This window comes from Alligator mississippiensis, chromosome 3 (assembly GCF_030867095.1).
Source record: "Alligator mississippiensis isolate rAllMis1 chromosome 3, rAllMis1, whole genome shotgun sequence".
Classification (NCBI taxonomy): Eukaryota; Metazoa; Chordata; order Crocodylia; family Alligatoridae; genus Alligator; species Alligator mississippiensis.
In genome coordinates, this window is record NC_081826.1 from 145,077,166 (window position 1) to 145,102,242 (window position 25,077).

A 25,077-nucleotide genomic window follows, 5' to 3' on the forward strand; every position below is an offset into this window, starting at 1 on the left:
TTGAGAGGATGGTGCAAAAAAAAGTTCCTAGAACACTTTTCAAAGAATTTAGAACTACAGAAAAAAAAAAATTCAGGGGTGGTTTAACCCCATAGGGTATCTGTAAGAGGGAGTCAGAGGCTCCCCATTACTTTAAAGGGAAAAGCAGCAGCAGTTACCCAAATAGAGGGAAACACTGTCTTGATGATAAGCTGGCTGTAGAGGAATAGGCAGCCAAGGGTCAGAGACTATGAATGCCTATTGCAGAGCTGGCTGCTCTACAATAGTACAATAGGGCAGAGACCTGCTTGAGGGCTAGAAGGGGTATTGCCACAGCAGCTAGACCAGCATACCATTAGAATGAGAAAGAGGCAGCTGTGCCAGGGCTAGCAAGGTACCTGACCAGAAGTGGGCAGGGCTTAAGAAACAAACCCAGAGCCTGAGCCAGAGCAGATGGTTTGGACTTGCAAGCTGCAGGGGGAAAAGCAATGCAGCAAGCTGGCTGTGGCTGAGCTAATGCCTGGCATCCTGCTATACTTGGAACTTCAAGTAAGGAGCTGAGAACTTGCAGGGGGCTAGGGCCCAGGAGGAGAAATGTTCTGGTATACAGCCAGTGGGCTTAGAGTTTTGTTACAGCCAGGGGGCTTACATTGTGGTTTGCAGTTATAACAGCAGTCTACGTTGAGACTATCAGGGGTGGAGGAGATCCCACCAAGGCCCTAACAGGGCACAGATCAGGGAACCCCAGTACCCACAGCAAGGTGGAAACAGGACCAGAGTAGGCGAGACAAAAGCTAGAGCCCAAATGCCAGGTGCAGCACAGTGCCCTTGGGCTGGAAGGCCCAAAGAGAGCAAAGGGGGAGAGGTCATAGAAGGCTGAGGCCCCAGTAAGGGAGAATGATTGAACAGCAACTTTTGCAAGGTATTTGTATGGCTACAGGGTGTCACAACCAAATTAAGTACTGCCCATGCCACAAGCAAGAAATATATTAATCAAAACAGTTTTAGTCTATACAAGGTAACTAAGGGTTAACTAACAAGATGATAATAACAGGGTTTTTTTTGCTGCGCATGTCAAAAAGAAATTTATTACTGCGCCACTAACAGAGATAAAAACTTTTGCCTTCTTTGCTTTATATAAATCATTATAATTGGTCGGAATGACAGGGGAGTGTCCCTATGACAAACACCCTAATAAAAACCACTATACAATTGGCGATTCTAATTAAATTTATGACGTGGCGAAAAGCAATTGGCTATTACACAAATAAAACCCATCTTCACTTCCATGAAGAACGGAAGACCTCCGCACACACACCTGAAAAACCTCTGAACGTATGCGTGAGAATAACTGACAAATTGATCGCTTGTCAGTCTCCCCCGTCTCGACCTTATCAGACGTAAATCAACGACCTGCCGGCCCGATTTTTTCTCCGTTTATCTGCTCGATCAACGAACTCTTATGCAGACCGACATACGACCTAAGAACCTTAAGCTGTAACTAACCAAGTATCTCTGACCTCCGCTATTCACCACCTTGACGGCGTGAGTAAATAATCTTGCTTTGCAACCGATAAGCGTCTGCCTAATTAATTCCACTCCAAGCGTCACAAGTACCCGCCTGACGGCCTTCTAAGGCCCCGGACCTTTATCTGCCCGGGTGGGAGTCAGGGAGAGCTGCTGGCCGGCTGCCCTGGGTCCCGACACAGGGGAGGTCAGAGGCCATGAATAGCCGATAAAGGCAATAGGTGTTCTAGAGGTACAGATGAGCAATGTGGAATCAGAAAAAATATATGCCTTAAACTTTGATTATTTTAGTTATAAGATGACATAACCGCTTTGTGTAGAATTGCTGGCTCGGTACAGTAGAACAGATAAGGGCAAGTGTTTGTTCTTTGTAACTCTTCTGCAAATGCTTTGCTCACCGCGGCCTTGAAGGTAGAAAAAAAAAGTATGTACAAAGTAGATTTCCAGGTGCAAGAAGGAGGTTTGTGAACTAAGCCCACCTCCCCCATAATTCCCATCCTGATAACAGCAAAGAAATAATGAAGTAATATTATAGCCGCTTTTCATGCTAATTTCACTATATGATCACGTGAGTTGTAAGCGACTGTTAAAAAGTATATAAGCCTCCTGATTTTGCTCTTGGGGGGGGACCCCTTCCAAGTGCTTGGGAAATCCATGTCACTTTGGAACTCTCCCTACAGCTGTAGTTTCTTTTGAATAAAAGCTTCTGCTGACCTGACCCAAAAGTACTCTGTGTGTGTTTCCATGACAATTCCTGGTGCCGTGACTCGGATCCAGAACACAGGCTGAGGAAGGAGGACCGCAGGCTACCCCCCCCCCGAACCCTGAGGCGCCAAACTTGAGAGGTAAGAGACCTAATTCAAAATCTCTATTGGGGTTTCGGAGGAGGACTGCCTGTAGGCTCCCAACTTGGCCGTGGTAACTGGATCTGAACCTTGTTAAAACAGGTCAGTCTGAACCTTACTGCCGGCTAAAATTTTCTGTCTGGTAAAGGATCCCATTTTGTGTCTGGTAACGTACGTTTTAGGGAGAAACTGTTTGAGGCACCTTCATCCAACAGCACATCGGGCTTGTAGTTAATTAACTAAGGCGGTGTGGGGTAGGAGGTCTGGCTGACTGAATAAATGTGCATGTGTGTGTGTATTTAGAAATATGAGCCACTGACCAGGACTGAGACTACGGTTGGGCTCAGCTGCCCCAATTCTGCCTGACAGGGCAGTTTTGAAAGCAAGGGGGCCCAACTGGAACCTCGTGACCCAGTGGACAGGGCTTATCGAATGAATGTGTGTGTGTATTTAGAAATATGAGCCACTGACCAGGACTGAGACTACGGTTGGGTTCAGCCGCCCCAATTCTGCCTGACAGGGCAGTTTTGAAAGCAAGGGGACCCAACTGGAACCTTGTGACCCAGTGGACAGGGCGTCTGAGTGATTTTGTCTTTTCCAAATCCCTCATCCCAGTAGCTTCTGCCGAAAGCAGGAGTGAAAGGATCCCTCTAGTGTTTCCCTCCCCATTTCCATTTTATGAGCCGGTGTCGGGTCAGAAGCCTTTTGTCTGGGCAGTGAAAAACTGCGGGGCAAGGCACTGAGTGGCCCGGACATCCTAAATAAGCCTCTCCTACATCTCCCTGTGTGACTGAAAATGGGAACAAGTCAGTCTAAACAGGTTCCTGTCCCCCCTAAGGGGACTCCGGCGTACTTTATGTACACACACTATTCTCCCGAGACTTGCAAGTACCTGGATAAGTGGAACTGGTATACTAGGGATGATCCTGTGAAACATTTTCCACAGGAAGGAACATTTGATCAGGATAAAATAGTGCACTTGAGAGGGGCGTTAGAGTCCCGTGGATCCAAAACACCACAAAACCAGTGGGACGCGTTCTTTTATTGGTATGATGAAATGTCCAAAAGGCGGACAGAATCTCAAACTAGGAGCCTAAAAGACTCTCAAGGAAAATTAAAACAGCAGTTAAAAGCTGTTCGGGAGAAATTGGCTGCTCCCCCAAATTACATGCTGGCCACCGCTCAGATGTATCCAGCATTGCCCGGGGCGTCCCCACCACCGGAGCCAGCAGAGGATATCCTTGACCTTTGTTCGAACCCTGCTCTCCTGGGACTCCCACATCAGCAACAACCGGTTCAACATCAGGCTGCAGCCCAGGCTAGTGACCCATTAGCTGAAGCTCCTTCAGTAAATCCATCCACGGAGCTTAATAGTCCGGACTCATCCACCATATCTGCCACTCAATCATCACCAGTGTGGCAATTTACTCCTGGGTCACAACCCACCACAGGTGTATTTAGAAGAATGGGAATAGGCATGGAAAGATCTCCCATCAATCTGAGATCCCGAACTGCACAAGTTTACCCCCTAAGACAAATGCCAGGCATTGGCACCGATGGACAAAATATAGTAACTGTGCATGCACCCTGGACTCCAGGTGATCTCTACAATTTAACTCAAAAGTTCCCAAAAATCAGGGAAGACCCAGAAAAATTTCAGGAAGAATTGCAGACTGTTATAAATTGTTATAATCCAACATGGGCTGACATTAATCAGCTCATGCGATCCATTTTGCCCAAGGAGACTATGCTACGTCTGTACGCTGCCTGTACTTGGCCAGATCAAAACCCAGGGATTGGCCAAGACTTTATTGACAAGAGAAATGCTTTGGTTCAGGCAGTTCTCACAATTTGCCCAAAAAAGGCAGACTGGACCAAAATAAATACCTGTAAACAAAACAAAAATGAACACCCCAGTGACTATTTAGAACGCCTCAAACAGGCATTTGAACGATACTCAGGAATGGATAACCCAGTCGGAAATGCTAAACAAGCAATAGTGGCAGCATTCGTCCAGGGACTTAACCCTAAAATTGCTGAGAAAATTCAAACAGTAATTATTGGCTGGGAAACTAAAGATTTGACTGAAGTCCTTGCTGCGGCTAACCATTTTCATAACAAATTGGAACGGTCTAAAGACAGTGCCGAGTTTAAGTTAATGGCCTTACAGATTTCGCAGTTGCAGGGTCCAGGTAGAGGAAGGGGACGAGGACGGGGAAGGGAAGGCCCGGGTAGATTCAGGGGAAGAGATAGATCCTTGAGCCCACAAAACCCAGGCTATGGGAACCAATGTCATTATTGCAAGCAAGAAGGACATTGGAAATCAGAATGCCCCAACCGCCCCGGCCAAGGACCCAGACCCCAGCCCCCACCTCCACTTCCTGTCAATTTTCCCAGTGTTGAATAGGACAGCCTGAGGGACAGTGACATCATTGCTCCTTTGCTTGCTACTGACCAATCTGGTCCATTTGTTGAATGCCTTATTTCTGGTAAACCTGTCTCCTGTCTTGTTGACACCGGAGCGTCCCGCTCCACGCTAAAGGCTGCTGAGTTTCCTTTTCTACCTTATTCTCCTGAAACTGTAAATGCTGTCGGTATAGGCAGACAACCTATCCCACATCCCGTCTCTGAACCTGTCTCCATCTCTATTGGCCCTTTGTCTGAAAATCATGCCTTTCTTCTTAGCCCCTGTGCACCTGTCAACCTTCTTGGTAAGGATTTGCTGTGTAAACTGGGATGCGTGATTTATTGTAGCCCAGATGGTGTTTACCTTGAGGTACCGGAACATAGGGAAACCGAGCTTGTGGCTTTGCTAACCCAGGAGTACTCTGATCCTGACACTTCCTACTTGCAAGAGGAACTGTTGGCACGAGTACCTCCACAGCTGTGGTCCACCCATGCGAATGAAGTGGGGAACATGCTGAGTGCTGAACCAGTGCGTATCATCCTGAACCCTGCCAAGCCACTTCCTCGTGTCCCACAGTACCCCATCTCAAAGGAAGCTGAGGAAGGGATCAAGCCTGTCGTTTCCTCACTCCTTGAGCAAGGGATTATTGTCCCAATACGCTCCCCTTGCAACACACCTATCCTACCTGTCAAAAAACCTGGTAAAGATACGTATCGCTTTGTGCAAGATCTTCGAGCTGTAAATGCCGCTGTGTTACCCGCTTTCCCCGTGGTCCCTAACCCTGCCACTATTCTTTCCTGTATCCCTTCAGATGCTACATATTTCACAGTAGTGGATCTTTGTTCTGCTTTTTTCTCTATCCCCGTTCATAAGGATAGCCAGTATCTGTTTGCATTTACTTATCAGGGATTTCAATATACCTGGACAAGACTCCCTCAGGGATATACAGAGTCCCCAACCCTGTTTTCCCAGATCCTAAAAAAAGATTTGGATCCTATCACATTCAAAGGGGGGTCCACCCTTGTTCAGTACGTTGATGATCTATTGTTAGCCTCACCCACTTTAGAGGCCTGTGAGCAAGATACTTTGACACTCCTCACAGCTTTAGCTCAGAAAGGCCACAAGGCCTCAAAATCTAAATTGCAGCTCTGCAAGTCTAAGGTACATTATTTAGGGCATGATATCTCAGCAGGAGAACGACACCTTTCCCCTAGTAGAGTTGAAGCTATCCTCAACATTCCCAAACCTATGACTAGAAAACAGATGAGGGGATTCTTAGGTGCAACGGGTTATTGTAGACAGTGGATCCTGGGTTATGCTGCTTTTGCAAAACCCTTGCAAGCATTCACTCATGATACCACCCCGGAACCCCTCCCTTGGACTCCTGAAGCTGAACAAGCATTTGTGGCCCTTAAGCAAGCCCTCACTCTTGCTCCTGCTCTTGGACTTCCTAATTATAAGAAACCCTTTACCTTGTTTTGTCATCAACAGGAAGGAATCGCTTTAGGAGTACTCACTCAGCTGCATGGTGGAAAGCATCGCCCAATTGCATATTACAGCTCTGCCCTTGATCCCGTAGCTGTGGGACTTCCTCCTTGCCTCCGTTCAGTTGCAGCTGCTGCCTTGTTGGTTGAAAAGGCAGATTCTCTAGTTTTGGGACACTCTTTAACCGTTGCAGTTCCACATGCTGTGATGGCCCTTCTGCTCAAGGGCAAAACTCAGCACATTTCCAATTCCCGTCTTACTAAATATGAGAAACTTCTACTGTCAGCTGCAAATGTAACCTTAAATTGCTGTTCAATTCTGAATCCTGCGTCACTTCTGCCTATTGCCTCTGATGGTGAGCCTCATGATTGCCTGTCTGTCACAACTCAATTGTTAACCCCTCGAACTGACCTCAAGGACATTCCTATCCCGAACTCTGACCTTGTTTTGTTTGTTGATGGCTCCTGTCTTAGAAATGATGCAGGCAAATTAGTTGCGGGATATGCAGTATGCACTCAGTATGCTGTTTTGGAAGCCTATTCTTTACCCCAAGCTCGTTCTGCTCAAGTTGCTGAACTCATTGCTTTAACACGTGCTTGCATTCTTGCAAAAAAATCAAACCACAACCATTTATACTGACTCTAAGTATGCTTTTGGTGTTGTTCATGATTTTGGACAAATCTGGAAACAAAGAGGGTTCCTCACTTCATCAGGGACCCAAATCAGTCATGGTTGTTATGTAAAAGCGCTCTTAGAAGCTATTCAATTGCCTCTTGCTATTGCTATTGTTAAATGTAAAGCTCATGAGAAACCCTTTGATGATGTCACACGAGGAAATGATCTGGCAGACCGTTCTGCCAGAAATGCGGCCCTTTCTGGCCCACAGGCTCCTAACTCTGTTTTTGTTTGTTTTTCAGCAGACCAGTCTCCTTTGGCTAGCCTTTCAAGTCTGGCCCTTCTTCAAAATCAGGCCCCAAAAAAGGAAATAAATGACTGGCTGCGTGCAGGATGTTCACTGCACCCCGACTCTCTCTGGCGCTCCCTGGACGGCCGCCTGGTGGCGCCTAGAGAGCTATTGCCACATCTTGCTCGTTTAACCCACTCTGTGGCCCATATGAGCAAAGGAGGAATGATTGCTACAGTACAAAGAAATTGGTTTGCCCCAAATTTTCCTTCCATGGCACAACAGTACTGTAGCTCCTGTCCCATCTGCTTAGCTCACAACATTGGGCAATGGGTAAAAATGACACCCGCAGCCCATCCCCCTCCATGGGGACCGTTTGTAAATCTGCAAATTGATTTTGTGCAGCTACCTAAGTGCTGTTCTTATGAGTACATTCTTGTTATTATTGATGTGTTCTCTGGATGGGTGGAAGCCTACCCATGCGTACGTGCTGATTCCATCACTGTAGCAAAGAAATTGCTCAAAGAATTCATCCCTAGATTTGGATTGCCCCTCACAATAGATAGTGACCGTGGCACCCATTTCACAGGACAGATAGTAAAAAACATCTGCCAAGCACTCAACATACAGCAACACCTACACTGTAGTTATCATCCACAGTCAAGTGGTGCTGTAGAACGTAAAAACTCTGATTTAAAAACGCGCATTTCGAAGATTTGTGCTGAAACAGGCCTCAAATGGCCTGATGCACTGCCCATTGCTTTTATGCACATTAGAAACACTGTTAACAGAAAACATGGCCTAACCCCTTATGAAATACTCATGGCACGACCCATGAGGATGCCAGCTACACCACCTGTTGCCCCTCACCAAACAGACCTACAATTAACTGATGAAACTGTACTAAATTATTGCAAGGCATTAATGAAGTATGCCAGGTCTGTTCATTCACAGGTCCAAGAAGCCTTACCTCAACCACCGGATGTTCCCTGTCACAACCTCGAACCAGGGGATTGGATCTACGTAAAGGTCTATCAACGGAAAAACGCACTTCAACCCAGATGGAAAGGACCTTTCCAGGTACTTCTAACCACTAATTCTGCTGTTCGTTGCCAAGGTCACCAAACGTGGACTCACGCCTCGCACTGCAAGAAGGTATCACCTCCATTGGACCCCGAAGCAGCTGTATTCCAACCAAGGTTGGGATCTTTCCCTGAGGCCAAGGACAAAGACCCTCAGGACCTCACTCAGGCAAGTGAGGAGCATCAGGGTGCAAGTGCTAGTAACCTCTCCCCTGCACCCAACACCTCAGCCCAGCCGGATTCATCAGTTGAAGAACGAAGATATCATCTTCGGCCTCGAAGAAAGTGAATGCTCCCATTCGGAAGATCACCACCTCGATCAAGACCAAGAGCCGACATTATCAGTCCTTTAGGTAACTTGAGCCCAGAGGACGAAGAAAGACTTTGGCTGCCATCCTGGGTTTGGCTGGTAGTGTTCTTTTTCTTACTGGTGCTGGTTATGTTTGTTGTTAAGATTCTTTGTCCCTCCTGTATCTAAAAATGGCACTGATATCCTTATATATCACACTTGGGTATCTCAGTATCACCCAAGGGGGGTGGGAGAAAAATTTGTATTTGCAGATCTCCCATGCGGTGGCTCAAGCTGGAAATAAAAGTGACTGCTGGATATGCTCTCACAGCCCAGCACACCTACACCAAGGAATCCCAATGATCGGAGTACCAATATCCCTCCAGCAATGGGGAACAATAAACGGCGGCTTCGTTAGACACTACTCGTTAGCTGCCCATCGGTCCGCTCCTAAAGAATGGAGGGCCGCCCCTGCTAACTGGATAATCTCCCCAAGAGTAGAGGCGCCTTTCTGTTACAGATCCAACAACACCGGAGCTTATAATAAAGCCACACCTGTAGGACACTACCCTCATTGCCTAACTACTCTAGATTATAGCCCTAGTAGCACCAGTGGAATCCTGTTGGGTAACGTACCCTCTCTCAATTGTACAGGATTCATGGTTTACAACTTTTCTGAGGAACCTCATGTTGCTCTCATTGCAAACAGATCGGAATTTTACATGCACTCCAATTTTACTTCTTGTAATATATCTCGGTCCAGCAGGATAGCAGCCGAACGTGGACCGTCCTATACGATGCATATCAATCGAAAGTGCCGGATAGGGCACAACAGCTGTCGAGATTTGAGTACCCTTTCTGCCCCAGGCCTTTACTGGCTCTGCGGAAACAGGGCTCATAAAATCTTGCCCTGGAATTGGGTGGGGGCATGCACTCTTGGACGTGTTATCCCTGGTTTCGAAATGCATAGTGCAATATATCTGGAACAAGTAAAAAATTTCAACCATCACATGAAAAGGGCAGTTAACCCCTTAGCTACCAGAAACACAGGGTTCCATCGATTTGTGAGAACCTTCATACCATGGCTTGGAGTAAGAGAATTGGAACTAGCCATAATTAACATTTCAGCCACAATGGAAGCTATGGGAAATGCCACTGCGGATGCAATTCAGGCTCTGCAAAAAGAGATCTCCCAGATCTCACAAGTAACTATACAACACCGCATAGCCCTAGATTACCTATTGGTATCCCAGGGAGGAGTATGTGCCTTAGTAAACTCCACCTGTTGTGTCTATGTCAATCAGGACATGCGAATCGAAACTGACATTCGCAAAATCCGAAATCAGTTAAGGGTCCTACATCAAGTGGCCTCAGAAAATACTGACTGGGGTCTAGAAGAAATGTGGTCTTGGCTAACCTCCTGGCTCCCAGATTTCGGGGCCCTTGGCAAGAAAATCCTGTATGGAATATTGCTTGTCTTGATAGTTCTGATAATGTTCTATGTCTTAATGCAACTGATCCTCTGCTGCGTGAAAGCCAGCAGGGGAAGCTTTAGCAAGGCAAGAAAACCCACAGCAGAGTCTAGAATAATGGTGTTACAAAAGTGTGAGCAGATTGAAAGAAAACATGAAAGGCTGCATGATGAAATAGAGGGGCTCATGAGAATGGAAATTTAAGGCTAAAGTGAGACTAAATAGTCTCAAAGGGGGGGGCTGTGGAATCAGAAAAAATATATGCCTTAAACTTTGATTATTTTAGTTATAAGATGACATAACTGCTTTGTGTAGAATTGCTGGCTCGGTACAGTAGAACAGATAAGGGCAAGTGATTGTTCTTTGTAACTCTTCTGCAAATGCTTCGCTCACCGCGGCCTTGAAGGTAGAAAAAAAAAAAAAGTATGTACAAAGTAGATTTCCAGGTGCAAGAAGGAGGTTTGTGAACTAACCCTATCTCCCCCATAATTCCCATCCTGATAACAGCAAAGAAATAATGAAGTAATATTATAGCCGCTTTTCATGCTAATTTCACTATATGATCACGTGAGTTGTAAGCGACTGTTAAAAAGTATATAAGCCTCCTGATTTTGCTCTTGGGGGGGGACCCCTTCCAAGTGCTTGGGAAATCCATGTCACTTTGGAACTCCCCCTACAGCTGTAGTTTCTTTTGAATAAAAGCTTCTGCTGACCTGACCCAAAAGTACTCTGTGTGTGTTTCCACGACAGCAAGGAGGGCCTCTCTCTCATGAAGACAGGATTGGGCTAGTAGGGTCTGAGAGAGATCTGCTCTCCAGGTCTAGGACTCACTCTATGATCCTTCGGCAGTCTCCTTTTTAAAATCAACTGAGTACATCAAGGCATGGCAGGAAAAGACAAAAGGAGGGTACACTAGAACCAGAGCAGGGCAAGACCTGTTCAGCCACTAAGGTGTCAAGCTACAGTACCTAATAGTGATCTCTTCTGAGGTCAGTAAGTTGCACAGATTGCCACTTAATACTGTACTTAAAATGGATCCAATTACTTTTTATCTGGTATGAGACATAATTTCCTGGTTTGCTGCACATAGGTACCAGTTTTGTCTGTTTTATTAAACATGCCGTTCTGAAAGGGGACAGTTGGCTTACTGAAAAGATAACTGACATCTTAGAAGTCCCTTTAACAACTCAATATATAATTTAGTGGAACTGGAGGAGGGACTAACATCCATATGGGTGGAGGGTAGCTGGATGACCTTAACAAGACCTAATTAGAAGGTAAAGAAACAAAAGTTACTCATCAGTAACTGAATTTCTTTGAGGTGTATTTCACTCCCTCCCTCAGCTTACGGCTGGAAACTTTTACCTTAACAGAATCTGCATTGTATGCTCCAGCACAGCCCTGCAACATTCCTCCCATCCCTATATTCTTCTCAGTTTCCTCTATCACAGAATCCTGACTTTGAGGAAGAGGGGAAGGTTGTCAGGGTTTGCATGCATGTGTGTAAAGCTTTAAGAAATTCAGTTATTGGTATATAATTCCCTTCTCTCCGTTACGTAGGCGTCCTCACATGGAGTCATATGTAGGTAACTGCAAAGCAGTGCCCACAATACCTAGACGTGAGTCTCAGACTCCCTCCAGCAAAAAAAGCAAACAAAACTAACAAATCTACCACCAACAAAAATAGAGTACCACCCCACCAAAAGCATTATGGAGGCCTCTTGGAATCATGTAGCATGTAGTATGGGCTGAACTCCATGTTGTTGCCATCTAAACATCTTCTATAAAGAACAGAGGTCTCCTGGGACCAGGGGAATGTGCTAGGACCATACCTTCAAAGATTAATATAGTGATCCAGTTGGAAAATGAACCAGTATTCCCTTGCTACCACACAGGATGACAACGGGCCAATAGAGTGAGATGAAATTGGGTAGACATATCCTGTGAAGATAGGGAAAAGTGCAACCCTGAATGATTTTAACAGTGGGTGAACTCTGTAAGACTGCTACAACCAGCCATGGCCACCATGACCAGGTATGAAAAAGGGGATAAGCACACCGACCAACTGTTCCCAGTGCATGCTCAAAGTATAGTGCTGAGTCTGAATACTCCCTCAAAGACTGAGAGGACAATGACCTCACAAGCTGGAAAGAAGGAATAGGTCCATAGCTCTTTCAGTGCTGGAATGGAAGCTAAAGGAGGCTGTGTGGAAGGACCCTGAGGAGAAAGACTGGACACAGCATTGCAAGTGAAAATGGGAGCAGTGCTGAAATCGGGAAGACCTGTGCCCACTGACATTGGTGCAAAGGCATTGAATATCTTAAAGTGAAATAAATATAGCATGTATGAGGAACAGTCTGCACCGCACTGTTCAATCTTGATGCTGACTTTGAAAAGGATCTTTTATGTAAGGATGTACGAAAAGTTTCCAACATAGCAATCATTCCAGGATTTGCAGGGGTTAAACAGGCCTGGGGGTCCAACGTGCTGTGCTCTACAATCTCTCTTAGAATTCCTGTCTGGACAGGCATATTTGGAGACAGGAGACAAGGCTGAGGAAGAGCCCTGAATCTCCCCTAGATTCTTATACAGAAGCAGAATGGTCAGTACTGCCTCCCTGCAGATTCAGATCTGGGCTTTTACTGACATGGAAGATTCTGGAGGGTGAGAGAGGAATCTGAGAAGGCAGCAATTTGCTTTTATTCCACACTTGTAAGTAGAGTGATGGGTGCCAAACGATGCAGTGCAGAGCTACTTAAAGTGAGCCTGAAGCAGGAATCAATCCCCTATAATGGGGGGATGTTCCTGAAGTCTGATGGACTTAGGCACCCCAGACAAAGAGACAGAAAGAGAAATAAAAGCATATGCAGAGGGTTCCAGAAAGGATTCAAAATAGTAATGCCTCATGGCTATAATGTGGCCTCTTCCCTATTACTGAAAGGGGGAGGGAGGCCAGGGCTTATAACAGACTTATAATGACAAAGGGGGCATTAAATAAAATGGCCACCCACCAGGGGTGAACATAGAGGGTCAGGTAACCCAAGAAGAGGCTCATATGCCCAGGGCCTAGCCCAGAAGAGGCAGTCTGGGTGTAGGAACTGCAGAAGGCAGAGCTCCAGGGAAGAGCCAGTCCAGGCTGCCTACAAAGGGAAGAATCTATGCCTCAGCAGGGTGGAAGAAACCCTGCACCTCAAGCAGCAAGAGGTAAGTACCTGGAGCCCCTGTATTGGGACTACTGTGGGGTGAGATTAACCCCTGTTGTGAAGGAGCTTTGTAAGAATGTGCACGACCAAGTACTTGAAGAATTGAGAGTTCCTATGAAACAGAATTATTCAAAGAATGAGAAGCTGCCGACGTGCTCAAGAGGTTGGATCTGCTTTTCTCTCTGACCTCAAAAGAAGCTTGCCCAGAAATCTTTTTTTAACACTTCACTATATAATTAGTCCAAAAGAAGACATTACCAAAGAAACCTTGCTTCTCACATGTTCCTTAGACCAGCCTGGCTACAAACACTATGACCACAGTACAACGTGCTCAAAGGAGTAGGGTATTTAACATAGAATAGAAATAGAGTGGAGACAATAAAAAATTATATATAAAATTAAATACTAGAAGTTTGCAGAGAAAAGACAGTCTGTAAGAGAACAAGAAAGAAAAAGAAACAAAAACTGGTCAACAGGATAAAACAGCAGAGCTCAAAATGTTTTGCCTGGCAGGCTGGAGAGGTAGTGCCCAGTGGGCAGGCACAGCAGGACTCCATCCAGCAGCCATGTGGAGGGAAGGGGGGATGGCCTGGCCCCAACCCAACCAAACGGGCCTTGGGAATTTGACAGTGCAGGAGGGTGGGGGTATTAATTGCCACTGTTCCTTGCCACTGAATTTCCTGACCTGTTGGGAGACCCATCAGCTATATGTCATTGCTCCATGGGCCAGAGCTGGAGCACCACACTAGGTTAAAAGAAACAAAGCCATTTCAACAAATACCTCATTTATCTGGTATGAGAGAGAAAATATGTTCATTAATAAAGAGTGAAATGAGAAAATGACTAAAATATCTAAGCAGTAACCAGATTTCAAAAAAAAAATCTTAAGTAAGAAAGAAGATAAAGAGTTGAAAAGGCTGACTTAAGCAGGAAAACTAGATGTGTGGAAGTTTGGCTTTTCAGTGACCTAAGCAGAGATATATATAATTAATCTACAAATATCTGGAAGGTCAATAGGAAAAAACTCAAAAAACTTCCTAAGTAAAAAACTGGCAAGTACGTCTAAAAATACAGAATAAGACACAAGCTAGAGTTGTACAGAAAGAACAGACAGCTAAAAAAGAGTTTAATTGTGTCAGAATACCCCAAACAAATTGGAGCAACACTTTAAACTACATGGAATCTAGCAACGTAACTGGAATATAGTGGGAAAGTCCTATAGGTTCAATGGAATGGAGATTTCAAACCAGTAGTCATGGTCCTGCAGTATCTGTAAAGGCAAAAATGTAAATGAAGCATATGGTCATTTCTACCAGTAGTAAGAATACAGGGTAGAACAAGTAATTGTAGCAGATTCTGAAAATAACTGGGCCATGCTACTTTCTCATGAAATGCAAGAAAGCGATTATCATACTTCCCAAACTAGTAACCACCTTTCTTCAACTGTGGTACCCTTTGTTTCACATTGTCATGGGGCATATGTCCAGAAAGATAAAATAGGTCTGGGTGGCAGTGATTTGGGAAGAAGACAGCCATCAGAACTTGCTAAGTAGTTAAGTGATGCACAGAAAAGTACTATGTACTACCATATTTGAGCTTACAGTTGTTGCTTTACAGAGTAAAAACTAGGGGAATGTATTGCTAATATTAAGTTTTTGATTTATCAGAAAAAAGAGGTTCTTTGTAAACCAATAATATAAGAGTTTGTGTTTTGCTGGCCACTAATGCATCAAAAAGGGAAAAAAAAAATCAAGGAATTTATATCATCACTCACAAAAGCTGTCTAAAATAAGTAAAGTCATTATTCCAATGCTTTTTCCACTTGAAGGACAGACACCACGTTAGCAGGAAAGAGGGAGGAAGGGAGTGGCAAAGAAAGACAGCTTCATAGGAATGGGAATCCTCCACTATATCCAGCTGTGCCTATACACTATCCACAGTGAAACACCATTTTGAATTAAGAGAGTAAGAGTGTGGCTTTGCCTAAGAGAGGAAGAAAGGGTACTGGTGGGCTTTAGTTTCTACATCCTTACAAACAACCAACATGATGGGCCAGAACCTCAGCTCATATGAACTGGCACATTAACACTAACTCACACCAACTGTGAGCTGATCCAGTGTTGCAACACAAATGCAACAGAGCAGAATTAAGGGTATGTACTTATCCTTGCCTTTAATGGGAAAGCATAACCAGGTAACCTTATCATTGACAGCAAAATGGATCTGTACTAACTGCATATCTCAAATGTCTCTCAAGCCTCCTGGGACAACAGCACAAGGATAAACACATAACATTTCAAGATGCCATTGGCTGTTACTCAAGATGTTTTAATAAATTAGATCAATACAATTGTCAGGCATTCCTGTTTTTGCAATAGAAAATGAACATTTAAGAGTCAACTGGTAAAAAACAAACATGACATACAGAGCTGCAAATTAATTTTATTTGTCTGTGTCAGCTAACTCAGCTAAAGAGCGTATCTGTTAATATTGAATATCTTTACAAAGTGATCAGCTCCACAACTTGCAAGCTGCAACCATTCACTGCTGTTCTGGTCATCATGCCCAGCTCTGCCCACACAATTTCTCCAGTGTAGCCGTTTGAGAGCAAGAGTGTGACTCTGGCTGCAAGAAAGATTGAAGAAAGTGAAAGAAGAATGCATACAGAAACTGCAAAACGGCAAATTCAGCTGGAACTATGAGTATAAACATCATCATTTACCTAATTATCACACTCCTTTCAGTGTTACCAACTGAGAAAAACTGACTTGTCACAACCTGCATTCCAGAATTACCTAGACTACTAACAACACTATTGACATTTTATCCTCTCATTCATCGATACTTTAAATTGCTAACCACTGATTTTGAGTTTTACCACATTAGTTTCAGGTCAAATATCTCAATTACTTGAACAGGACACTGCTGAGTAAAAGCTAGGAAAAAAAAAATCACTGTTACTTCAGTTGGTGAATCTTTAAAGTAAACATGGGCTAAAATCACAAAGTTCATCCATCTTTTACGGTCTGTGTAGGAGGGACAAGCCTAGTACAATGTACTGAGTACCTCCCTAATTTCTAGTTACAAAACTAGAAACAGTGTAGTTCAATTAGATGCAGTACCATGTAAAATAAGACTATCTTCTATAGGAGAGATCAGTCCAAGTTAATCATGGTCAGACCCCTCTGATAAAGGGCAAGGTATAATCCTGTTATCTTGAGTAAGTTTTCTTTTATCCTCCAAACAGGATATAACGTGTATCAGCTCAAAACCGAGAACACCAAGATGACCACAAGATATTTAATTGTAACTAGTGGGATTCAAAATTTGTTTTCCTTCTGCACTTGAACAGAAAAAGATTTTTTAACAGCTTTATAAAAAATGAAAGAGTAAGAGAATCATTCAGAAAGCCTTGCTAGCCCAGTGACTGGGGTCTTGGTGTAGAATGCAGGAGACCCAGGCCACATCCAGATGAGTGCAGCCATGCAGTAGTGGCGCTGCAGACAAGACTGAAGCACCACATACTGCATGTTCAGCTGTTCTCCATGCTGCAAGGGAGCAGCGCAGGGTTGTGGGGTTTTTTTGACCCCTGGATATCCAGGGGTGAAAAAAAACCCATGCAAAAAAAATGCAGAGCAGCGCACATTGGGGGCAGCGCATGCCAGTCAAAACCAGAGCCTGGTGCACTGGAGCCATACTCCAGCTGCCAGCCAGGCTCTGAGCAGCAGGATCACTGCTGCTGCAGCTCCAGAAAGATCCCAGGTAAGGCTGCTGAGGCCAGCCCAGTGCTGGCCCCAGCCTCCCCTACCCCACCTAGGGTAACCTGCCACACGCCAGAGGGCACATGACACAGGCAATCCCTGGGGACAACTAGCAGAAGCACAAGGTGTCCTGCTGCTAGTTATCCCTGAGGAACCAAACATCCATGCTCGTGTGGATGAGGCACTAGACTCTTAATTCAGGGGTGGGCAAACTTTTAGACCCATGGACCACTTACAGAGTATTGGTGAGCTGTTGCGGGGTGGGTCAGCACTCCTCCCTCCTTCCCCTCAACAGCTCACCAAAACTACCTAAGCGGCTCTGCTCTGCATGTGGCGAGGTGGCTGGGAAGCAGCATCTGGGAATGGGATGGGCAGGCAGGGCTGGGGTCACAGGGCCGTAGCCTGGAGCAGAGCCATGATCCATACCCTGCACACCCCTGCGATGGCTGCAGCTAAGCAGGTAGGAAACCCGCAAGGGAATACAGGGAGCGAATCACAACTCTGCCCTGGGCTCTGGCCCAGTGCTGTCACCACCCAGAGATCCCAGTGATGCTGGGTTCTCAATGGAAACCAGCCAGAACCTGTGTGGGCAGGTGGATGGGATGGGGATGCATACGGGTGAAGAATGGCATCTGGGAGCAGGACAGGTGGGCAGGGCCAAGTCTGGGATCTTGGGGAGGTAACAGAGTAGTGTTAGAGACCAGGTCAGAGCCATGATCTGCTCCCTGCATGCTCCTGCCCACAGAACTGGCACCCATTGCAGGGATGTGTGGGGAGCAGATCTCAGCTCTGCCCCAAGTTGTCACTGCCCCATGATCATGGCCCTGCCTGCCCATCCTGTTCCGGATGCCACTCCCTGTCAGCAACTGGCCCCATCCCATCCTCGAGCTGTGTACCCTGCCCTCACAAGTCCCACCCCTGGCAGTGGGTGCAGGACAGACAGGCCAGAGTGCCAGAAGGAGCTGGATGGGCCAGAAGGACGGGCTGGAAGGAGCTGCTGCCAGGAAGTCTGGACACCATGCTGCTCTGGCCCTACTATGCACCTGGGGGTGGTGGGATTGGCCGCACACACCATAGCCTGGGCTGCCCCCTGCATCTGGGCCAGGAGGGACTGAGGGACCTGCCACAGGCCAGATAAAATCCCTTGGTCAGCCAGATTCAGCCCATGAACCATATTTTGCCCACCCCTGCTCTAGTTCCCATTTCGCCCGATTCATACCTGAATTTCTCATTTTGCATCACTCCAAAGCAGGCAGGTGAAAGGACTTGGACCTTCCACTATATCCAGCTATAGAGGGCTGAATCCAACCATAGTAATAATAAAAAACTAGGTGCCTACAAACTTAACTTGTATACATGTGGGCTTCAGCATGGAACCCAAAGCCCAGAGGTAGGCTCAGAGACTCTCTGTACAGTGTGTAGGGAGAGCTAGGCACTTCAAAGAATAATGAAAAATATCTACAGGCTGAGCAGGCAGCCTTAAATTCCATCCAGTATCCAGGTGCATGAGTTAGGCTTCATGGAGGCATCTCTGTTCATGTGGGATCTGGAGGATAGAGTCATCTCCTGAGGGGTGAAACCAGAACTCTTGCATGCTCAGCAGACCACCTTCAAAAACTTACCAAGAAGGATCTACATAAAGCCTGGCCTAATATAGCGGTTAGGACAATCTCTTGGAAAGTGGGAGGTGAATATAAATTGCCTTAGGGAAAGAAGGACTTGGAATCCAGATCTTCCACTTAGCAGCAACAGCACTTGACCAGTAACTAGGCTACTGGGCAAAAGAAAGACATCATCACTACATATTGAGCTGCACACATTCTCAGCACGGATCAGCTGTAGGCATGGTCTGTCCTTGCATAAAGAAATGAGGTAAACAGGTGGGATTTAGGTGGCTCCAAGCACTGACTTGGATTGCTCCTAGGCAGCTGATCACATATTGGGTATACTCAGTAACCCAAGAATAAGCGCTTAGGAATCTTTTCAGGACAAAGTGAAGCATTCAATTAATCTAGATGCCTAATGAGTTTTGTGGCTACTGAAGGGGTTGATTAGATATTCCTTATGATGCCTAAATTTTAATTAAATCCTGTTTAAGCATCTTAGAGGATTGTGAGGCTTTGATCCAAATCTTAAGGAAATTATTCTTTACTGTTGATAGGGTATGTCTAGGTAACTCATGAACCCTTTTGCCCACCCAGAATGCATACCTGTTGTCAGTCTCAAGACACTTGGTCCAGTCATTTAATGCTGATTTCTCCTCACACTGCTTCCACGTGTACACATTAATCTTCCCACACTCTAACCCTATTGCAATAATGTAGCTATTGAAAAAGAACAATTCAAGAAAACACGAGTTAAAACAAAATATCCCATTAAAAGAAAGAAAACACATAGGTTAGAAGAGGCATAACGCCAGAGTATTGTATATCTTTTACACATTTCACAAGCTTTAAAATCCAATATTTAAGCTACACAGAGAATTGGTTAAAGTGGGAAATAAGTATCATCTTCAACAAAAGCGAATTTCAGAGCAGACATCAGCAACTTATCGCCTACAGGTTGGACCCAGCCTGCAGACAAGGAGCTATGGGCACAAGTGTTGGTGGTATCCTAGAACCTCCCTGCTCCCCAATCTCTGGCCCAGAATGGGTCATTCTGGCTGGCAGCAAGAAAAGGTTGCCCACCCATTCTAGAACACAAAGGCTGAACATCACCTTTTGTCAGGAGCAAGTACTTGGCTGATGCTGACTGCAGTGACTGAATCTCCAGCATCCATTACTGTAGAACATGGCTTGATCTTATCTAATGCCCTCCCTTCAGTAGTTCTGGTTGCATCGCACTCACCCCAGATCACGACCTATTTGAAATAAAAGAAACAGTTCTGGAATCATTCCCCGTAAAAGGTTTTGTGTACCTGTACTTAGAAGAACATCAAGAGAAACAATACTTCTGCATTATACTGTGGAGGTATTCTGACCAAGTCTCCTCTTGCCCTCATATGCTACCCCCGCCTCCCCGCCACCCGATATTTGACAGTTTCTTTCACATGATTTCAAGTCTCTTAAAAACAGTTTAGAATGGCATTATTAAAGACACTGATACTGTATTTTTCTGAATCCAAGGTGAGCCTAAATTTAAGACAACTCCAATTATTAGATTCTATAAATGGAAAATTTACAAAATCATTACAATTTTCCACATATAGAATCCAATTATTGGAGGTTTTATCTTAAAATTCAAACCTCTAATACCGCAGTGAGGAAAGCAGGCAGTCGGGATCAAGCATCTTAACCTCTGTCCCTTACATGCTGCCACCTGCTCCCCCACTACTCCCCCAGACCTATGCCAAACCCACCCTGTGTGTGCCCTCTAGTCCTCCATCCCACCCCCTGCAGCAGTCTGACCTCACTACCTGGCCTGGTAGCAGCAGGCCAATCATGGCAGCTCTGGCCCCAGCTCTGGGGCCTGGCTGGAGCTGCAGCTGCAGCTACAGATGCTGCTGCCACCACTACTGGGTCAGGCTAGGGCTGTGCTCCATGTCCTAGCCGGAGCAGGAGCAGAGCCTGCCAAAGCAGAGCAGGAGAAGCAGAAGCAACAGTGGAGCAGGCAGCAGCTGCGGCTGTGACTCAGGTCAGAGCTGGAGCCAAAACTGCAGCAGTTGCCCCCCTCCCATACTCAAATCTAAGATGAGGGGTTTCCCCCAAGTTAAATGAGGGAGGGAAGACCTCATTTTAGATTCAAATAAATACAGTAATAGTTGCTAAATGTAGGTCCATTTATAAGAGTGAGAAGTGAAACAGGTCACAGAAACTTACATACAGGGCACGTACGGAAAATTACATACAGCATGAACTCCATATGTCAGAGTAAAAAAGATTAACATGTTTTCTTAATATTCATAGGTAGGGACCTACTTAATTCAAGGCCAGAAAAAGGACAATTTGCAACTTGGTCATGGCATGAAGAGCTGATTTTGCATGTCCTCTCACTCCTACTCCTCGCCACTGACTGGTGGAGAGAAGCCGGGGTGGGGAGGAGGGACAAGCGGGTGGCCACCATCTTGGCTGCTGGCTGCCCTTCGTACAGCCTTGGTCCCTTGCTATTGATTGGCAGGTAGGCCATGGGAGAGAAGGGGAGGAGGGACAAGGGGGCAGCTGCCATCTTGGCTGCTGGCTGCCCTTTGTGACATCACACCAGCTGGTGCCTTCCACCCCCTGGTGGGCTGCAAAACAGTGAGGATTCCTAGCTACACCAGGGAGCCAGGATTTTCATTTTTTTAAGCTGACAATAGACAATCACGAATTAATTAAGAATTAAGCCCCTATACCTAGACTATAACATTATACACGTTGAACATTGCAAACTCAAGTACCCTCCTCTGTCTTTGATGGTAATATTAATGCGTATGCTAAACTGTATGCATATGTTTAGAAATTGAAAGAATAAAACATCTGCTAAAACCAAATACATTTATTTAAAACCAAGTCTCATTTACATGTTTATACTGTCTTTCTTTTAGTTATTTTTGTATTAGTTACCTTTCTGTCTCGGCTTCCAGTAATAAAATACTTGCTATCTGGGGTCCAATCACAAGACCAAATAATTCGACTATGCACAGCTGTGTTTTTATCTGCGTATGCAAACAGACTGAAAACTGGTTCTAGAATAAAACATGTAAACAGAAGAAAAATCCTTGCTTAATTACTTTTTGTAAGAAAACTAACCCTTCTTATTTTGTTTTGAAATCAGGACTGAGAGGAGGACTAAGAACTAGAGGAACTACAGCAATATAGTCGATTACAGGAACTACAGGAATATAGTCAAATAGTCCATAATCCCATCCTCAATAGCTAGGAACTTTTGTGGAAGATGGGGCACAAAGCACCTTTTACGTACAAAATATATTCCTTTCACATCTCCTATATCGTCACAGTAACTGATAAAAATATGACTAATCAGATACTATAATAGCATAAAATTACTGATAAATGTAACGCCAGAACAGAGTGAAATGATTGTTTGTAAGCATTCTCAATCAAAATGCACATATCAGTGTCGACAAGGATCAAAACACCCTTTCAAATTCTAATTCTGACATTTAATTTATTTTTTACATTAGTTTAAAAAGTACATTATACTGACTTTGAAAACCATTACCAATGTAACTTTCATTTTATCACGAGTACATGCATAAGCCAATAACATCCCACATCATGAAGGTACAGCTGCTTGCCTGAAATACCTACAAAAACTATGGAGTACACTGAGATTTGCAAAGCTACACAAATCATCCACTTCTTTCTCACCCACAACAACTTCACTTTCAACAACTGACACTTCCTCTAAACCATGGGCACTAAGATGGCCCTTCAATAGGCCAACCAGTTCATAAGCCCCCTAGAGGAGGTATTTCTGGAAAACTGCACCAAACTTGCATTTTGTCTGTGATATGTCTGTGATATTTTCATCATCTGGACTGAACTTCTGGACTCGCTTATTGACGTCCATCACAGGTGTAACAACTATCCCCCACCCTTGATCAAACTTTCTCTAGAATACTCCTACATGAACATCAGCTTTCTATCAACCACAATCTACATCTGGAATGGCACCCTATGAACTACTAGACACTGAAAACCCACAAACCATGTGACTTTTAACCTGATAATGCTTTAGTTTGAGTACCAGAGCTCATTACTGTCCCCTGAAGTACAACCCCTTCAACTCTCCTGTGAAATATGAATTTTCATTTCCACTTCGGAGAAATTTTACAATCTTTGCATTCTCCTATGCCTGAAGGGTGTGCGCGCCCAAAAGCTTGCAAATAAGGATTTTTTTTGTAAATATCTAGTTGGTCTAATAAAAGATATCACCTCTACCCAGAATTCTGATTCCTTCTGCCTGTAGACCAATACAGCTGCAACCTGTATCCCTTATTGCTTCCTGTGAATTTACTTGAAATTTATCAATACAAGCATGATATCCAATCTGCTTTGCATGAGGTATAGGTAGAAAAAGCCACTATGTCATCCAACCAATCAAGCTGCAATGCTTTTAAAATACTTTCTATGTTTTTAAAACTACCCTGCAATTCAAAATGTTTCAGGATGGAGATTTTTGGTATCTCTACCCTCTTGTTTGATCACTCAGCCATGTCTCACTACACACCAGTTACATGGCACTTAGGTCCCATTAAGAAACTAGTATAACCATTCAATCAGCTTCTGCATAAGCATGCATCTTCACCATGTTCAGTGAAGTTAAACTACCTTTTCATTGCACCAAGAAAGCACCAGAGAGGTGAGAACAGGCAAATACTGTCAAGCCCAGCTAGCTGACAGCTCTGAGCCAGACAGTGGGTGAACGCTAGTCGGAGCAGAAATAGAGACCAGAGCACAAGAAGCAAAGATTTTGATGAAGTTTCTATTAACATTTACTGTTTATATAGTTCTGACCAGACAGAATTTAATATGTACAGTTTACTTCACTGATGTTTTATTAATTTATGGCTGGCTTTCAACATTTCAATTTGCTTCATGACTGCTCTGGACAATGAATTCAGCACTTAAAAAGAAACAAGTAAACAAAACATAACATTTCCTATTATTCCATAAAAAATAATAAATTTTAAACAAGATAGCATGAGATATCTAAATTCACTTTGCTAATTTATTCTTTTTTTTTTTTAATTAGTTATGCTAGTTTAATATGTTGACACGTCTTCAAATGAACACACTCATTCAATATAGCTTACCCAAATGGGATGGTTTATCTTGGTTTTTCCACAGTGACCAATTCCTATCTCGAGAAACTGCTAATAAGAATTTATCATCAGGAGAAAATGCTAACTGGGTAACAGTCAGATTGTGAAAAGATAAACTTTGCAGCTGTTTCCAAGAAGTGGTGCTCCACAAAATAATTGCTGCATGTTCTTTTTTAGAAGCCTGTAAAGACATGAACAAAAATCATTTGAGAATAAAATACAGCACAAAGAAAAACAAATGACTAGCTGTAAAATAATAGCATTTTTTTAGGCTTGCAACTGAGTTGCCCAATTTGCCTTAGGGAGCTTTACGTTCTATTTTCAATAACATGTTGTGATAGTACTGTAAATATTTGTCCACATAAACTTTCTACTAGCCCTTGGAAGAAGCTGACAGCACTATATGTATGAAATATAACACTATCTTTACTTCTGAACTTGCTCAACACTAAATACATCATATATCATTTATTAATACAATCTTTGTGCATTCCCATGTCTGTAAGTAAGCGTACAGGCACTCCTCACTTAACGACCAAGTTCCGTTCCTGCGACTAGGTCATTAAGTGAATTGGTCGATAAGCGAGGAGCTGCCCCTTAATACTGCGTGCCTTGGCTTGAGACGCCGCGCTGCCGGTTCCACAATACGTTTCGTACAATACCGACTGCTCGGAGAGCTGGTCGTAAGTCCGCGCGGTTGTTAAACAGGTAGGTCGTTAAGTGAGGAGTACCTGTATTTGTTCTAGAGATGGGCAAACTGTGGCAGTCAAACCTGCCCAAATTCACACGTTAATTTCAGTAGCAGAACCCTGGTTTAAGACCTGAATCCTTAATTGCCAAACCCTAAATCCCGATTCCCAATCCTGTCCTTGAGTCTAAATTACAATCCCTGTCAATCTGATAAGGCATAAACTCCTTTTACAGGGCAATATTAGAATCTCTCTTCTTACTTTACATGCTGAAGCAATTAAAGTCTTTGAATTGTTGCATGCAACACAAAAAATTTCATAGCCATGTCCATATCTGAAACGAAAGAAAGTAGAAAAAGTTACAATCTTCATGGTACATTTCGGGATTAGTATACAAGGCATACTACTGAGTGGGAATATTTATCTGCAGTCTAACACATTTCCTAATTTTTCAATCATATTCCTCTATTAATCAATAATGGCAGCAGTATTTAAAAGGGAACTCAAACCATTTGTGAAGAAATTTTCTGTTGTTATTTCTGTTATATATATGTATTATGATAGTGGCACTAGCCAGAGCCCTAGTCAGAACTGGGTTTCCAATGTACTAGGTGCTGCACAAACCAAATTTCCTTATCCAAAGAGATAATGACCCTCATGCATCACCT

The 25,077-nt window shown here is 44.2% G+C and overlaps 2 protein-coding genes across 4 annotated transcripts in view; one reads left to right on the top strand and one right to left on the bottom strand.

Moving 5' to 3' along the window:
• The first annotated feature begins 1,689 nt into the window (after window positions 1–1,689).
• On the top strand, window positions 1,690–10,714 carry LOC132249405 (uncharacterized). Its single transcript, XM_059724474.1, has 2 exons — window positions 1,690–2,351; window positions 8,102–10,714. The coding sequence occupies exon 2, from the start codon at window positions 8,710–8,712 to the stop codon at window positions 10,192–10,194; it is 1,485 nt and encodes a 494-aa protein (XP_059580457.1). The 5' UTR covers window positions 1,690–2,351; window positions 8,102–8,709; the 3' UTR covers window positions 10,195–10,714.
• A 4,786-nt stretch (window positions 10,715–15,500) lies between these two features.
• The window catches only part of ELP2 (elongator acetyltransferase complex subunit 2), a 109,490-nt gene continuing 99,913 nt past the window's right edge, over window positions 15,501–25,077 (bottom strand). For all 3 annotated transcript variants that reach the window (XM_059724475.1, XM_006277281.4, XM_019491094.2), the window contains 6 exons: window positions 24,671–24,743; window positions 23,712–23,901; window positions 21,496–21,617; window positions 19,672–19,814; window positions 19,165–19,278; window positions 15,501–15,818 (listed from right to left, as the gene is read on the bottom strand). In XM_059724475.1, coding sequence (XP_059580458.1) covers window positions 15,662–15,818; window positions 19,165–19,278; window positions 19,672–19,814; window positions 21,496–21,617; window positions 23,712–23,901; window positions 24,671–24,743 — 799 coding nt within the window. In that variant the 3' untranslated portion in view covers window positions 15,501–15,661. The remainder of the gene's footprint in view (window positions 15,819–19,164; window positions 19,279–19,671; window positions 19,815–21,495; window positions 21,618–23,711; window positions 23,902–24,670; window positions 24,744–25,077) is intronic.